The 17,864-nt window shown below is 29.5% G+C and overlaps 1 protein-coding gene and 2 long non-coding RNA genes across 4 annotated transcripts; 1 reads left to right on the top strand and 2 right to left on the bottom strand.

Annotated features, from left to right (window-relative positions):
- Positions 1-5,721: 5,721 nt before the first annotated feature.
- On the bottom strand, positions 5,722-8,896 carry LOC123265471 (MAPK regulated corepressor interacting protein 2-like). The gene is made up of 4 exons (XM_044729259.1): positions 8,630-8,896; positions 6,594-6,706; positions 6,405-6,530; positions 5,722-6,333 (listed from the first exon to the last, which is right to left on the bottom strand). The coding sequence occupies exons 1-4, from the start codon at positions 8,632-8,634 to the stop codon at positions 6,257-6,259; spliced, it is 321 nt and encodes a 106-aa protein (XP_044585194.1). The 5' UTR covers positions 8,635-8,896; the 3' UTR covers positions 5,722-6,256.
- Positions 8,897-12,620: 3,724 nt separating this feature from the next.
- On the bottom strand, positions 12,621-13,969 carry LOC123264711. The gene is made up of 3 exons (XR_006509404.1): positions 13,376-13,969; positions 12,953-13,249; positions 12,621-12,876 (listed from the first exon to the last, which is right to left on the bottom strand). It is a non-coding gene; the product is annotated as an uncharacterized LOC123264711 (long non-coding RNA).
- Positions 13,970-14,294: 325 nt separating this feature from the next.
- Positions 14,295-16,499, top strand: LOC123264997. Of its 2 annotated transcripts, none has more exons than XR_006509468.1 (4): positions 14,295-14,517; positions 15,081-16,110; positions 16,188-16,380; positions 16,453-16,492. It is a non-coding gene; the product is annotated as an uncharacterized LOC123264997 (long non-coding RNA). The 2 variants fall into 2 exon arrangements; XR_006509467.1 differs by having other exon boundaries at positions 14,297-14,517; positions 16,188-16,355; positions 16,453-16,499.
- Positions 16,500-17,864: the final 1,365 nt, after the last annotated feature.

The raw sequence follows: 17,864 nt of genomic DNA, 5'->3' as shown, positions 1-17,864 counted from the left end.
TTGACCAGGACGGGAGAATAGCAAGTTTCCGTGGCGAGACTATTACGATAAGACTGCATATAAAAAGTCTGTAATGGGTATCGTATATAAGACAAAGACTGGTAGTGGGTATAAAAGGATTGCAGCATGTCCAAAGATTATCAGTCCTCATCGAGCTCTGAAAGTGTTGACACGTCAGAACGCAGAGTTCCTAAAAGGTCTAGGACTAAAATTACGTGGAAAATTCACAAGATAAAAATAAATTTTTGTTGTTTAGCTTGTGTGATACCATGGCGGAAATCTTAGATATAAAAAAATCGATTATTTTTTTATGAGTCTATTGCGCACTGTCAAGCTCATTCACACCTACCATACGCATCATCAACATTTAACAACAGTGATGAAATAAGGATTGCTGTTCAGCATCAAGATCTGTGCTTGCTTCCAAGCAAGAGCACATTACATTTTTATGGAAGAATGAGGAAAGCTGATAGTACTGCTGTGAGTGCTACTACAAAGATGGTCAATATGGCTGTCTGTCATATGTTTGAAGAGATACGTTATGAACTGAATGGTGTAGAAATTGATAGATGTAAGAATGTTGGCATTACCAGTGTTATGAAAGGGTACGCTTCTCTGAGTCCAGGACAGCAAAATATTCTAGAAAATGCTGGTTGGATTGTTAATGAAGATAATAATAAGTTGACTGTCGCTAATGGCTACTTTGATGTCTCACTGCCGCTGAGTTTTATCCTCGGATTTGCTGAAGATTATCAACGAGTTATTGTGAATGCCAAGCATGAATTAATACTGATCAGATCAAATGCTGATAAAAATGCTTATGTTGTTACCGCTGAGAATGAAAATGTTACAATTACGATTCAAAAAAATGAGTGGATTGTACCGTATATAACAATATCTGACAAGTATAAAATTGAGGTGTTGAATTATATAACCTCTGATCAAGCTATCCCAATCAGTTTCCGGACTTGGGAACTGTATGAGTATCCACTGCTACCAGCTAAAACCAATCACATTTGGGCAATCAAAACAACAAATCAACTCGAGAAACCTCGTTTTGTCATCGTTGGATTTCAAACAGCAAGAAAGAATCAATCGAATTAAAATCCAAGCGAATTTGATCACTGCAGCATAAGAGATGTTAAGCTGTTCTTGAACTCTCAGAGTTATCCATATGGAAATTTGAACCTCAACATTACGAATAATCAGTACGCCTTGATGTATGACATGTACACAAATTTTCAAAGTGCTTACTATGGAAAAGAAGCTGAACCACTAATGGCTGAGAAAAATTTTCTTAATAAAGCACCTCTGTATATAATTGACTGCTCCAAGCAGAACGAGTCAATCAAGTCTGGGCCTGTGGATATACGTCTGGAGTTTGAATCATCAGCACAGTTTCCAAATCAAACTGCTGCTTACTGTTTGATAATTCACGACCGAATAATTGAGTACAACCCCATCAGCATCACTGTGAAAAAACTTACTTAATGGTACAGTTTGATCCTAAGCCTACCATACATTACTTATATGTGTGGGACTTTGCATCCAGACAAGCAAGGAAAGATCCATGGGAACAAGCAGCAAGAGATAGAGAACGATTTCACCGACGAATACAAGAATTAAATAAAATTATTGAACTTGTGTTAATTAATAAACTTAATGAAATAAAATAAATAATTAATAATTTAATGTAATAAATAATAATTAATAAAAAACACTTAGTAATTTAATGATTGTTTATTTATAAAACCTTATTAAAATAATCATTTTAAGATACATTACCTCATAAAAAAGATTTATTATTACATTCATAGCAGTCCTTCTTCAATGGATAAGGGCCATCGAGAACATCATTATACATAGTCTTATAATGCTCTGTACATCTTGTGTAGTCGATAAATCTTGAAAGATTCATCTAAACAAGCAATATCTTGTGAATCCATCTTGAGTAAAGACTGGAATTGATAAAAAAGCTGTAATGACTTTTCCAGCGATGGACTTAGGCCCCAACAGCTGAGAAACCAACGTTTCATTCTCTGAACTGTTTCGTAGGCACAAGCATAATTGCTTTTCCTTGAGTGATTTTTCTTCAGGAGACACGGTTGGATGAGATCAAAGTCTTCAAGATGGTTAATAAATCTCATCTTTGCTAAATCAATTACTTCAGATGAAAAATTAATTACTTTTTCAAGCCAATGTTTTTTTTCTTCACCCAAAACATAAATGTATATTTTGTGCTTGAGAGTCTCTTGCAGCACTTCTTCAAGTTCGTTATAAAAGAATGATCCTTCATCCCATCTGATGCCATGGTTTCTCAACAAAAAATCTTTGGTCTCCAAGACCATAAATTCATTGGTGTACTCAGCTGGTGGTTCGAAAGTTGCTAGCGCAGCAGTACTTGAAAAATCCACTTCATTGCTAAGCGAAATAACAGCGAGCTCTTTGACAATAAAAGATCCATCAAGCGTGTAGAAGCCTTCGAAATCAATAAAAATCTCCATCATCTCAACTTAAGTGCTCAAGTTCACAACCGAAAACATAATAACGGTGTTGTGGTTGTTGATTTTATATCGTTAATCCCCACCACCACCATGGGGATGAAAAAGTAGGGGTAAATTGCGCATAAAGGGTTGCATCAGAAAAAAAATTTCATCAGAAAATGACGTCAAAAACAAGTTAGGACTTGTTAAAAAAAAGGCTGACGAAATAACGGGACAAAATGGCGGCAAAATCGCTGGGAAATGACAGTGAAAGGGTTGTAGATATGGTTAAAATGGCAGCTACTAGATGGCGGACCAAAAAGGGTGACGTAGTCAAAATGGCGGCTTCTACGTGGTGGGTCAAAGGGGTGACGTAGTCGCGGGAAATGGCGGCTACCACGTGGGGGATCCAAAAGGGAGTGGAAAAATGGCGGAAAATAGCGGCTACCAGATGGCGGATTCAAAGCGGCAGGAAAATGACGGAAATAAAAATTTAAAATAATCGATAAAAAGGGTTGAAAATATGGTCAAATGATAAAAAAGGGTTGACAATATAATTGATAATTTAGCATGGACACAAGCCACTCTGTCGGTAATGCAGATTCCTACATTGCTTATATCTCGAACGCTCCCAGCTATACTACTAACGAATCAACCGATTTTGACCGGGCTGGCGGCGATCGACGTGGTTTTTTTTATGTTAAGAGCTGATTAGTTTTTGGAATTTATCGATGGATAAAGCCGTTTAAAAGTTATTCCAAAAAAACCGCATTTGAAAAAATTTTTTTCGTAGTTTTTTTGAGATTTCTCAAAATCTACTGGTTCGAATCGATCCAAAGTATATTCTAAATCTAAGTTTGGTCAAGCCCTTTCGAATGGCACCAACCGCGATGGAATCGGTCAAGCCGTTCAAAAGTAATAAGAGGATCACATACATACATACATAGATACACACACACACACACACACACACACACACACACACACACACACACACACACACACACATACATACATACAGACATACTGACATACTGACATCATCGGGAAAACATTCAGAGAAGCTTCCTAGGATCTCAAAACGTCGAGATCTGATGAGAACTCGATTTTCGAAAAACGGGGTAAAACCAATAACTTCCCGATTTTTGAAAATTTTCAATTTTCTTAGCGGGAAGTTAAAAATTCTATGAAAAATTACAATAGTAACATCGTAATCCAAGACTAGACTTTCAGTAACTTGATTTTTACGATGCTGCCGTCTACAGAATACAATTTGAATTATTGAAAATTACGATGTTATTTAGTAAATTTTTTTTCCGCAAGAGCAAGTGAATAAGGACGTTTACTATATGTTTTAATAAAAGAGAGACAGAGTCCAGTAGTTTGCGACGCCACCACCGAAAGATGACCAACTGTATGGAGGGTCTTATTATGTGACTGAACAAAAATTTACATATTCCTTCCGATAGTGTAAGGAAATAAACCTTGGATTTGAGGCGGAGAGGACATCGGGTTCGATTTCTCGGTGATACAGAATTATTTTTTCGGTGACCTAAACTTCTTTTTAATTTGAGTGATAGAAATTTATGATGTTGTATCGTATAAATTACGATGTTTGAGTTCTGGTCCGGCACTACAATGTCCTATACTAAAAATTACGATATTTTCATTGTAATTTTTCGTACAATTTTCTTTTTGTGTAGGGTCAACCGTTTTCCTAATTTTTTTTAATAATAATAATAATAATAATTTTACTCGCAGATATACGTCCCAGAATGCCCTTAGCTAAAATTTTAAAAACTAACTGAAATCACCTTTTTAGAATCCAAAAATAAACTAAATTTGAAAATTTCAAATTTATAAAGCGATGGAAAACACGGTGAGAGTTTCCCAAAATTTAATTTTTAATTTAAAAAATTTTTTTAAGTAAAAAAAAAATTTCGTTTATTATCACCTATAAGTAAGTATACGACAAACAATTTCCAATTTGGTAAACTTGAAGAACTTAATTTTGCTTGTAGATATCCCTCTCTGAAATTTTATTTTGCCTGCTATCCGATAACTTCAGGATCATTCTAGGAATGCAATGCACCATAGTAAATTTTCAAAAAAAATTTCAGGTATTCAGTGCTATTGATCTGGAGCATACGACAAGAATTATTAATGTCACATGAGTACATATTTCCTTTCACTTGAAATAAGTGAATTTTACGATATTGCTTCAATTAAAACTATGTAAGTCGAATAAGAGGACATATATTATATTCTTCTCTACAGCATCAAAAGATATTTCTTCTGCTTAATAAACTATTATTATTTTATTTAACTATTATTATAGCAATTTCAAATCATAGTTCGTTCGTTTGGTATCGTTCAATTATCATCATTTTTAAAATAACTTACTTTTATCAACCAATTAACTTCATACTAAAAAAAAAATTTGTTTTTTAATTCTTTAAATTGTCATCTTATGAAATTATTATTCAAATCGCTTACTACTAGAACAGGTAATTTGAGGAAAACGTAGCCTAATTTACAAGAGTTCTTTCTATATATTCGGTTTAAGGTAATTAGGCCCAAAAAGCAAGAATTCAAGAAATCTCCCAAACGCCGTATGGAAGTATTTAAATACATAATACACACGCTGTTAAAATTTAGAGACGATTTACCACGTCTAACCGAAGATAATTGCAATTGAAAATGACATTTTTACACAGGTGGTATGGGAGAAGAGAGAGAAAACCGCGAAGTTTTATTATTTTTGTATTGAAGAAATTTTAAGAATTTCACGAAAAACTAATATTACTTAGACTAATACATGTATAATAACCCTACAAAATTCTGGAATTCTCTACCACATAGTTTTTGAGAAACCATTGATAAACTAGTAAAGTAAACAAATAAAGTCATGCGTGGAAGTAAGTGAGCAATAGCCCGTAAGAGAGGCGACATTAGCGAGTGACAAAGACAGCAGTAGCATAAACTATAGGTAGGGAAAGAACTACCTTAAAGAGTTTCTCAGCCATGAAATAGTGTGGATATATGTAAAAAATTTCGATTAGCCTAATTACCAGAGATTATCTCAACTTTAGCTCCAGGTTCAGCTCAAACTGCGTTCCAGGACAATACTAACGCGCAAAGTAATTATTAAACTCAAACGCTGCGTATTTTGTAGACATACATTATTTTTTCTAAGCAGGTAAAACTTTTAAAATAAAATTATAAGAAATATGAATTATTAACTGTTATAAACACAAAATATATTTATCCCTAATTACATGTTATTTATTAAAAATACTTTTTTAAGAATCAAATCTCGGCTTATTGCTTAAAAATAAAAAATAAAAATAAAATTCGAAATAAAATATCTCCAGATTGAATTTTTTTGACTGATGAATTTAAATTTACTGGAGAATAAAATACAATATTTAAATAAATGATCAATATTTTAATTTCATTAATTGTAAAAAGGAATGTTAGCATTCGTGCAAGTAAAAAATTGTTTTTCGGAATAGTGTCAATGGGTCTCTTGAAATTTTGAGAATCTGCCAATCAATAATCGCAGCTGGTATTTTTTCATACATAGATATATGATTGTGAATTTGATCACTTAGTCTAACTTCTTTGGAGAATTGAATTCTTAATGATTTAGTAACTTAATTTAGTTACCTTTATAATCAATACACTAAATACAATAATAAAGTCGCTTTTCTTCATAATTTGTTATAATTTTTAATAGGTATTCGGCTATGGTCCTAGTCAAAAACTTGCCACTAAGAATTAGTATTTCTAGTAATACTTTGAACTACTCTCTGACCCCACCAAGCTTCTAAATTGAAAGGCTGAAAATCTGAAAAAGAACAATATCATGATCATTTAACTAATCAATTATAATTCCGTTTAAGAATAAATTTTTCTAACCCTTAAGTTGAGGATTGGGCTCTCGTTCTTGGTAATATGAAACAGATGCTCCATTTCGATAGCTTTGAGCATCTCCATGCGATTGATTATGGCATGAATCTAGTTCTTTAGATACCGAGTTCCATGCTATAAAGTAACAATATTTAAATGTTATACGTCAAGAGCCATATTTTAATGGGTCATACTTACATTCATAGATGTACTCAATAAGACCAAAATGTTGAGCTGATGACTCACATTGATGTTGAATGGAATTAACTGATGACCTTTTTCCGTTAATCGTTGTTCCTTGTGATTTTCCACTAGAGTAATAAGAAGTTCTCATTAACATTTAAAAGCAGTAATACTAATTAAATGGTTATTAAATTTGAAGAGACATAATAGAGATTAAAACTTAGTGCTATACTAAAAAAACTTAGTATGGATTTCAAAAAATTAGGAAAACAGTTGACCCTGAAGGCCATCCCTGCAACTTCCCGCTAATTCCATACCTGGATGCTTAAAGTTGCACTTATGCCGTTTTTGAGCTTTTCGAGTTCAAAAATACCATTTAAGAGTCATTTTGAGCTCTCCAAGATCAAAGAGAAGGCTTTTCTATGCTTTTGAGCTCTTCGAGCTCAAAAGTCTGATGGAAGTTTCATATAACACCATTTTTCGAATTTTCAAACCGCAATAACTTTTTAATGAATTGACCGATTTTCTCGCGGTTGGCGGCATTCGAGGCAGTTTTCTAAGCCTCATAATCTTTAAGTTTGAATCGATCAAACTAGAAATTTCGGAGTAATTTCGAAAAAATACTTTTTTCGGTTTTTTTTCCTGCACGATATCTCTCGAACGAATCAACCGATTTCGACCGGATTAGCAGCGATCAACGTGGTTTTTTAAGGTTAAGAGCTGATTAGTTTTTGGAGTTGATCAATAAAGCTGTTTAAAAGTTGTTGAAAAAAAACCACTTTGAAAAAAATTTTTTTTACAGTTTTTTGGCGATTTCTCGGAATCTATTGGTCCGAATCGATCCAAATTGTATTCAAAATCTAAGTTTGGCCAGGCTTTTTTGAATGGCACCAACCAAGATGAAATCGGTCAAACCGTTCAAAAGTTATAGAAGGTTTACATACATACATACACACACACACACACACACACACACACACACACACACACACACACACACACATACATACATACATACAGACATAGTGACACCCTCGCAGGGATAGTCAGGGAAGCTTCCTGTGATCTTCAAACGTCGAGATCTGATGAAAACTCGATTTTTGCAAAACGGGGTAAAACCAATAACTTCCCGATTTTTGAAAATCTTCGATTTTCTTAGCGGGAAGTTAAAAAAATGATTTAAAAGTTTTCAAAGGAGATAAGTGATTTATTTTCACTAGAATTCTTAAAATATTTAGAATCTTTTAAGTCACTCTCAAAATTTCAAAAGTCACATTTATCGTTTACTGATATCGCTCATTTTAAAGTATGACTATAGTCATAAAAAATTTTTTAAATTAATAAGTAATAATTATAGTTAAATGTGCTGTCAACGAATAAAGCTATGTATAATGCAAAAAAAAACATATCTACAAAAATTTGATCACTATCCAACATTTACGAAAATTAATGAATTTTTTAAATGTCAATAGTTAATTAAATTTGAAAGCATTTATATTTAACTCACTGATCAATTATTTAAATTATGTGATGAATCTAAAAATAAATCGAAATCAAGAAATAATCACTTGACATTTTACATTCGTATTTAAGAAATTGTTAATCATTAATTATTCTCTAAATACTTTATATGTTTTTATTTAATCATCATGTTTAACTGAAACTGTGATTTAATTTTATTAGTTGATAACAATTAAACCGACTTGAACGGTACATTTACTTTATTGTAAGAAATTTTCTCTTATTCTCATTTTTGCACATACATATTTCAACTATCGGTTGAAAAAAGTCAAACGATCACATCGCATTTTCAGGAAATATATATTCTGAATACGACTACATCATTATAAAATGAAGTTGAATGGAAAAAATTTGTGCAACTAAGAAATACTCTTGGGAAAATAGTTTCTGATGATTAAAAACAATGTTTGACTAAACCTTAGTTTATAAACTACTAAACCATTTATAAAAGAAAAAATCTTCAGGCTGATACACAGCTAAATTAATATCAATGAATTAATGCTAAATAACAAGATATAGCATAACTTTACCTCATTTTTATTTTACACAACGAAAACTATTTTTTCACTGAATTCCAAAACAACAATCTTAACAGCTTTCAAGCTGAATCGAATATTGAGAAAATTACTTAAAGGTTTATGATACTATCAAAAATACTGACAGATAATCGCGCTCTCAATAATTACACGCGTGCTTCACATGACTTATGACACACACACGAGGATGCAAATAAAAGGATGCATTCAAAAAGTATTACTTTTCACATTCTTCGATGTGCTTTCAGGTTAAGTTCTAATCCGGTCCTTTAAGGATTGTTTGTAATGTTCAACGTGTGGTCAGCACTAAAAACGACGCTTACGGTTGAGTTCGTTAAAAAATTCTAGCGCTTTAACTCGTTATTGTGATGCACCTAGTGCATCCAACAGGTGACGCTACCTGTTATTAGAGCGCTATCTATTATGAGAGCGTGAATTCAAACGAAATATTCAAATTAGTAAATATTAAATGATTAAAATCAATTAAATTTTATATTCGAAGTAAATATTCAAATCATTTATTTCATGCTTTTACTCTTACCAGTTGTAATAAACATCTTTTGGTTAACTGCTCTGTTTTATTTACAAAAGAAAATAAAATAAAATAAGGGAAAAACATATTTCGGTACAAAAGGACATTGTAACCGAATTTTCAGAACCCATAAAAGGTACTTGAGTAATTCAAGGACTATTTCTCGCCACATGGAATTTAAAACCCTATGAGGAAAAGTCGTAAAAGACACGTGTGAAACTCAATAAACCCTTGTTCTAAAAGTAACAAAGAATAATAAAAAACCATATGTAACTAAACAAAAATAAGATTGTTAAATAACATTTACTATTAAAATCTAACTTTATATAATATTGAAGTTGAGCAAAATTAAGTTAAAATAATTAATAATTATTATCTTGTATTTAATTTATAATTAATAATTATTATTTAATTAATTTACTATTAATTTATTATTGAATCATTATTTAATTATTATTTAATTTATAATTAAACGATAATGTCTATTCTTTTATACATGATAATAATTAAATTGACTTATAATTTTATTAGAAAATCTGATTGTAAAATAATATAAATAATATTTAATTCAAGTTATTAATTAGTCAAACTCAAACATTAATCCAACATATTATAAGCAATATAATATATATATTTTCATGTTATAGTTTATTATAATTTTTATTGTAATTTAATTTCAAGTTAATTATAAGTTAATTTTTATTATAAATAGATTTTAAAAGGGTCTGTTAAATTAATAAAAATAGTTAAATAAACATAATGACTGTATTGCTAAAAGTGTATATTAGTGAAGTCTAACTTTCAGGCCGATAGGCTGAAATAAATATATATAGATATAGAGAAAATACATGTTAGTATATAAGGATTATTTATATGTAGTAGAAAATGTGTGTGCTTATGTATTCCTTAGAGTGGATGTATGTATGGAAGTTATGGTGGGAGAAGAACGGAGTTTGAAGCTCTTCGGAAAAACTATGTAACGACACTTCTCACCGAGAGTTTAGATTGCTAAGATCACGTCATTGTAAACCTCAATTTTATATTTTGAAGCTTTTAATATTTTGTCAACTTGAATAATAAATTGAAACCAACTAAATAATTTTGATCAAAATTAAATAACGTCTAAATAGAATTCGTTTATTTAAAATGATTCCTTTCCCGCGCTGAAACCGAGTATTTTAATACTCCCGGGCAAAAGAACTACAGTAAGGGCCGTATTCATAGTCCGGTCTTAAGTTTGTACTTAAGCCTGTCTTCATGAAGACGGCCTTATCGGCTGTAAGTTATGATGTTTTCAGAGTCATTCTTTAAGATAAACTTGAGTAAGTAAAAAGTTTTAAGCAGGATCTTATTTTCAGTAAGATAAGCTTTAGTAAGACCCAACTTAAGACCAAGTCAACGCGGGTTCGTCAATTTCCGTGAAAATTCTTATGTTTCCAACAATCTCATTGGTTGAAAAGTACTTAAATTTTGACAATGAAGTTTTTTATTCAAAATTGTAAACAGATGTACAAATGTACCTTAGAAAATTGTAAGCCTCAAATTCAAGCCTCTAATTCAACTAGAAAATTATTACCGCAAGATCAGAAGAAAATATGTCAAAAAAAGGAAAAAGTACTAATTTTACCGCTGTAGAAAAATATTTTCTACAAATTTTAAAAATTATGCCCAAGTAATTGAAAATAAAAAGAGTTAAAATGATACATTAAGTGAAAAAAAAGAAAAATGGGATTTCATCGCAACCGACTTTAATAAATATAGTATAAGTACTGAAAGGGTAAAATTAAATTTTTAATATGACTCTAAAATTACCAGCCACTTGATCAGTTTTTTAATTAAATTTTATAAATAAATTAGTTTTAGAAAGTTTTTCTTGAAAATTGGACTTGTAGTTTTTCAAATTTTCTACATCCCAAGCGTCACAAAAAAAAATGTTAACTTTTTGGTAGATTTCACTCAACAAGAAGTTAAAAAATTAATAATTGTCAACTTAAATTTAACAAAACATTAACAAAAGATTTGTGCCGCTTGGGATGTGAAATTTTTTCGTTAATTGCGTTTTATTTTGATTTTTTCAAAGAGAAACAATTAAAAATTGTTAGTTATCTGTTAATTTCATCTTTATTTTTTTAATACATAGTATGCCGAATTTATAATAATTTTTAAAAATATTGCAGCGAAACGCAGATCAACTCAAAAAACTTTGGTCAAATCTAAAAACAAAACAACGGAATGCGCTGACAACCAAAAAGCAACATCGCCTTGCAACTGGGGTCGGTCCATCAATTCCAGATTCTGAAGTTGATCCTGATATTTCCTTATTGCCCCAAACTTAATTAAAACTGCACCGATTTTATTTTCTTCAAATAAGTCTGAAGAAGAAGTTACTAGGACGTTTTCATCGTTTTTCCCTTCTATAGTTATTTTATTTTTAAAACTACTGAGATATTTTCTGTTCTGACTTTTTTATATATTGGTTAATCGTTCACTATTGATGAAATTTTAAGAAATATTTTTTATTTAGCTAAGTGTAATGCTGTTAACTCCATGGAATGTGAAGAATACATAAACCTTGAACAACTATTCCCAGATGATGAGAATGATGGCAATGATGATGAAGATTTCCCACGTGAACCCTCATCATCTATTGTTACTAAAAGATCATTGGTAGAAAGTAAGTAGTTTTATTAATCATAATACTTAAAATATATATTTTAACGGATATCTTATTTTTAAAAATCATCTTAGCTCAACAATCTAGGAAAAGAACTAAAGGAAGAAAAAATCCACCCAATGAAGACGAGAAATTCTATAGAAGCGAAAGGTTAAGAAAATAATAAAGCAAGAAGAGAAATTATTTCAACTGAAATGTCAACATGAAGAAGAGATACATAATCTAACAATAGAACACCTGAAACAAAAATATAAATTAGAGATTCGTGCAGCAGCCGCTGCAGCTGAACTAAGTGAGTTAAATTTATTAAGACAACAAAATAAGAATTACGGGCATGATTGACATGATTTTTTCTGGATGTTTCTAGTTTATTATTAATTTTTATAATAAATAGCATAGAAATGTAAAGATAAAAATTTATCGTTAGTTTGAAAGATTTTATAAGGTGATAGCAATTTTTAAAATACAAATAATTTTATACTGTACGTTAAAAAAACTTTTTAAGTACCAAGGGCTAACAGTATTTTAATTTTAAAGTGCATTTGAATGCAATTTTTAACTATATTAGAGTGTTAAGCCCGTAACTTTTATTAAAGCATGTATTAAATTTTTATATTAAATAAATTACTTTTTTAATGTAATCAAACCAAAATGTCAAGGTTGAAAATAAAATGGTTTTTTTATAAAAAATTTTGTTTTTTATTAAAACACGTTCAAAAACTTTTCTTATAGATATATTTTTGAAAAAGTAATTACAAATGATATCTATTTAACGAAAGTTTAAATTTTTATAGAATCCATTATATTTACAATTCTGAATTTATTACATTTACAGTTCGGAATTCAACTGAGATAAAATTGTGACTTTAATTTATGATTACAAATTATCAAGAATACGTAGACAAGTATCCCAGTTAGTTCACGTTCAGAATATCTCATGTAAATTCGAGAATTTTGAAAAATTCGACTATCATGAGCGCTACCAGGCCATTCTGGAACAATATCTAAAAATTCCATCCATGAGCCAACAATCGCCTACGAAATAATAAAAATTATCATATTATAAGTTATTCAGTCTGTAATGACTAGTGAAAATAAGAGAAATACTTACTTGTACATTCAGAGAAAAATAGCCCTTTCGATTTCTGTTGATTTCATTAATATTTTGAAACATTGTATGAACTCATCGGATATAAGTGCAATCAATTGCTCCATCAACCCCGGGTATTCCAATTGCTCCATTACCAAATCCCAAACGTTCAAAAAGTCTCTGGTTTTCTAATTTTGCTGCTTGAGTTCGAGGCATTTTAATGTAATCATGAATTTCGCTTGCAAGTAAAACGCTCACCCGAAAAACTATTCTGGAAACTGTTGGTTGTGATACTGTCATGGTATCACCTAAAATGAGCTGTAAGAATAGTTTTATCAAAATATATATTTGTTTGAAAAATAAAAACGCTCTTTTTCAGTGTTCTCTAAGTTAGCAAATAACTGTAAATAAGAAATAAATATTCTCAACTTGATTTATAATTACCTGAAAACTTGCAGTTGCATAAAATCGCAATCATAATAATTGAAAATTGGTGGGATTGGTAATCCTCGTTTATTGACTTTAGTTAAATTTTGTTCTATAAGAGGTAATATTCGAATTTAACATTATCCTTGTCAAATCTATATCTTTACTTGAATTCGATGTCTGAACAAAAATCAAAAGGATCTTGCACATCTCGAATATAACGTTTTGGAATACGTATGATTAAATCATCGTCGTCCAAATCAAAATTGATATCATTATTATCGTCGATGTCAATATTATATAACCCCAAAAAATTCATTATTTGAACCACTTTTTTCACTGTAAATACATTTAAGATTATCTCAAGTCAACTGAAATGATGACTTAGAAAAAAACTCTCTTATTTGGATGAAAAGTAAGGTTAAGGTATTTTATAAGACCGTCTTATTTGAATATGAATACATCAGAAATATCTAATGCTCAAGCTTGTCTTAAGTTAAAATTATGAATATTTATCCCAGCCACATGTCTTAGATAAGATCAAATTTTGAAGTATATCTTAAGAAAGCCGTATATGAATCTAAACGCTGCCTTAAGCTTGTGCTTAAGGTGCACTTACACTTAAGCCCGAACTATGAATACAGCTCTAAGTAAAGTTTTAGCTCCCTGAAGTTGGCAACCAAAAATCAATTTTTATTAACTTTATATAAACAAATCGTTTGTTCGTTGTTTGTTCTTTAATGTTCGTTAGAATTTTTTATTTGTTCGATTATTGTTTATTTATAAAAAATTAAACAAAATTTTTTTCTGAAGTTGGCATTTTATACCTTAAATTATAAATTTTTTTTTTTTTTCTGATAGCTTGACATTTTTTATTGTTTGTTCGATCAATTAAATTATTTGTTCGATCGTTTTTATATTTTTAATTCATTTTTTTTCAAAATATTTTTTATTATTCATATTCTTATTGCGCATGCGCTGAATCAAACAACTCTGACGTAACGAGGCTATACGCCATCATAGCCACGGTGTAATTTTAATCACGTTTATAATTCGGAGTGTTTTTCTGATTCTTTGTAAGCTGGTACACAAGATAAGTTGCAAGAAAATAACGATTAAGTAATCCATTGATTATTGTAGATAATAATGTTGAAATTTGTGTAAGTGAGTTTTTTTATTTGTGTAAGTTAGTTATTGATTTACGTGCGTTCATAATCATTTCAAATGTTGGGATTGGTTTATGTGTTATTAATTGACAAATTGACAAATTTTTTTACATTCCATAGAGTATTTACAAATTATTTCAAAGATATTCTCTCAGTTTTAAGTCAAAGATACGTGACCTTGTAGTGATCAGAGTCACTTGCGAATATTTAATCAAAAAATATATATTACTCCAAAAGTAACTAATTAAAAAAAAAATTTTTTTAACCTAATAGATTAGTATAAAAAAAATGTATAGAAAAATATCACATGCTGAATTTTTCAAAAATTATGAATGCAAATTTTAAAAAACTTTTTTATTTATACTTTGATTTGATAACCTCAGTATTCTAAAATAATATGTAATTTTAGTGTATTCATTCTAATTTTTTAACTCTTTTTAACTCAGTCTAATTCATTCTAATTTTTTAACTCTACTATATTACCTCAATAGTTGTAACTATCAAAAACGAATTTAATGAAAAATATGAACTAAATTATTTTTATCTTCCTTTTTTAGGAATACTAACAAAGAGAATGACCACTAATATTTCTTGTGAGAGGATCCACCGTCAAAAGCTTGAATCAAGATCTTCTAAGTTGGAAGGAAAAATTTTCCTCTATTAATGATGACAGCAAAAGTTTTAAGAGTAATAGTATCAGCCGAGGTACTCTTCGAGGTAACCCTCAACTCCAGATCTGAAGGTTAAAAAACAGGAATATGTCTAAAGTCTTGTCCAAAAGCTAAAATGAAATTGACAGTATACAATGATTAGCTACCAAAATTTTTTTCGAGACCGATAGAGTGATTTTTTCTACTAAAATTCATTGGTACTGACAAGCGTGAACATCTATAAGTTTGGAACCTCTTATTGAAATAAGCAAGTACTGCATTACCTAAATACTAGGAATAACATGATAACAATGGCTTTAGGCGAGAAAAGTATAATCTATAAGCTTTCATGGTCACCAAAAGTGAACAAATTTGCAGTACTTTATCTATTTTTATACCCCTTAAAGTTGCTACTTTCAAATAATTGTGACTCGATGTTTGAGTTCAAAAGAGAGCATTGTAATAACATTCATTACAACCCGCACACTAATATTTTATTACTTGGTGGATTTATAATCTTTTCCGAAAAGGCACTACTGTGGAACATGACTCGGGAGGAATTCGTTGTTCAAGATAACACCACAGGTTCAACGTTGCTTTATTGGTTAGCACTTTATGATCGCTATCACTGCTCAAGGATTACGAATGGTTAACCGTTTAAAAATTTGCAATATACCAGAGCTTTGCTGTACGAGAGTCCGTAGGACTAACAGAAAAAACTGTCGGAAATGTTTTAGTAACGGTTTCTGATCTTGCTAATTATCTTGTGAATAATCTTGAATTGCAAGTATATGATTAATTTTCAAAAGCATAACGATAACGACACTGCAAGGAGACTACTGGAATATGTTCACATAAGTGGTGTTCAAGGTCAAGAAAAATTAAGATATTGCATAGAGAATGGTTTTCAGTTTCTTATTCAGAAAGAAACAATTTGGTAATTGTTTATATTTTAATTTTCTCATAGATTCTTATCATACATTACCTAACTTTTTTTCTCTCTTTTTTTTGTAGGTATTGAATATTGTGTGGCAGGCCAAAGAAAAGGCTATCCGATTGATGCAGTAAATAAACGGATGTGTCTAAAAAAATGAACAACTATATGTAACCAGGGCATAAATTTGATGAATTTTGATTTAAATAACACACTTCACACAAAGGCTAAAACTTCGACAATCTTAGGTTGTTAAAACTATCTAAATATTTGGTACTTTTTTTTTTTTTTTTTATTATCAAATGAATTGGTGTAATTTCTAATGTATTTTTTTTCTATAAAAAGTTGCAGAAAAAATATTGTAAAATTGCTGAGGAATACCAGAAATAAAATAAATGATGTCTAAAATAATAGAAAAATATTTTCATGATGTTAAATGTGAGTATTTTTCAAATTAATTATTAAAAAATTGAACCAAGTGTTCTTTGATAATTAAAAAAAAGTGTATTAAATTATTTATATTTGAGTTAAGTTTGTTGAGATTAAACTGAATCAATAGAATATTATTACTGAAGACCTAAAAAATATGTAAAGATTATTTTTTTGCAAAAATTATTTTCCATAACAATAGTAATGTCTAAAAAGTTTAATTTTATGAGTTGTCAAAAATTGTAGGATTTATTATAGTAAAAAAATTTTATATAAAAAAATTAGTTGAATGTTTAATTAAATTCAATGTTTGTTTAAGGTTATACCCAGAATGATACATACAGTAATTAAATTATGTATTTTAAAGTCTCTGACATAATTTAAAAAATTATTTAATTCAGTTTAATCAAGGAAGAAAAATAAGTATTTATAAATCACTTTAATTATTACATCAAATATAATACTGGCAAGTTTTTTCATCTTAAAAAAAAAAAAAAAAATATTTGATTATCAGTCGGTAAAGTAATTTCGATAGTGTTTTAATAAATACATAATAATAATATCTATATAAAATATTTATTCTCTTGAAACAAAAGACAATTGCTTAAATTTTTATGTTTCTTTTGAGTGTTTTTACGTGCTATATTTATAAACCATATGACAAAAAAATTTAATTAATCCTGCAAATTTAATTAATACTTGCAAAATAAATTGAAAAATATTTTTAAATCACTCTTGGTCTTTTTTTTTCTACTATCTAAGTATAAAAAAATATTTAGTGATTTTGATTACTAAAACTATTCATGTACTTTTAAACAGGTTAGTTAAATTTTAAAAATGATCTTAAATAATTTGTCGTTATTGATAAATTTTATCCAAAATAAAAATATATATTTATGCATTTATTAAAAAAAAAAAAAAAAAAAAAAAAAAAATGCAGCAAATTGATAAAATCATAAAAGTAAATTAATTGATGGAATACATTGTTATTATATTGTAATTATACTGTTTATTTCATTTTTTCAGATTTTAATTACTGGTTTATCATCAATGGGACTAAAAGCGCAAAAAGCGCTAGTGAGCGTCGAAGATGCAGTAAAAGTTTTAAAAAAACACATAAAATATTTTATACCACCCGAAAAACCAAAGTGGTCATCAGAAGTATGGAAACTAATTTCAAAAGATTTAAATGACAAATGGAATGTTGATGCTGTTCGAACTAATGTAAATAATGATAGAAGAAACATTTTAACCATTGCTCTCAAAGAAACTGGCTTTTTTAGTGACCCACTGAGTACTGAACCTAATAATTATAAAAATGAAACAAG

This window comes from Cotesia glomerata, linkage group LG5 (genome assembly GCF_020080835.1).
Source record: "Cotesia glomerata isolate CgM1 linkage group LG5, MPM_Cglom_v2.3, whole genome shotgun sequence".
Taxonomy (NCBI): domain Eukaryota; kingdom Metazoa; phylum Arthropoda; class Insecta; order Hymenoptera; family Braconidae; genus Cotesia; species Cotesia glomerata.
This window is presented reverse-complemented; position numbering and strand designations above follow the sequence as displayed.

What these genes read in the sequence shown, in the direction of transcription:
- LOC123265471 (XM_044729259.1), bottom strand. An exon ending in TATTGAGTACATCTATGAAT is followed by an intron (nt 6,531 to 6,593) that starts GTAAGTATGACC and finishes GTTACTTTATAG; the next exon opens with CATGGAACTCGGTATCTAAA. An exon ending in GCCCAATCCTCAACTTAAGG is followed by an intron (nt 6,334 to 6,404) that starts GTTAGAAAAATT and finishes GTTCTTTTTCAG; the next exon opens with ATTTTCAGCCTTTCAATTTA.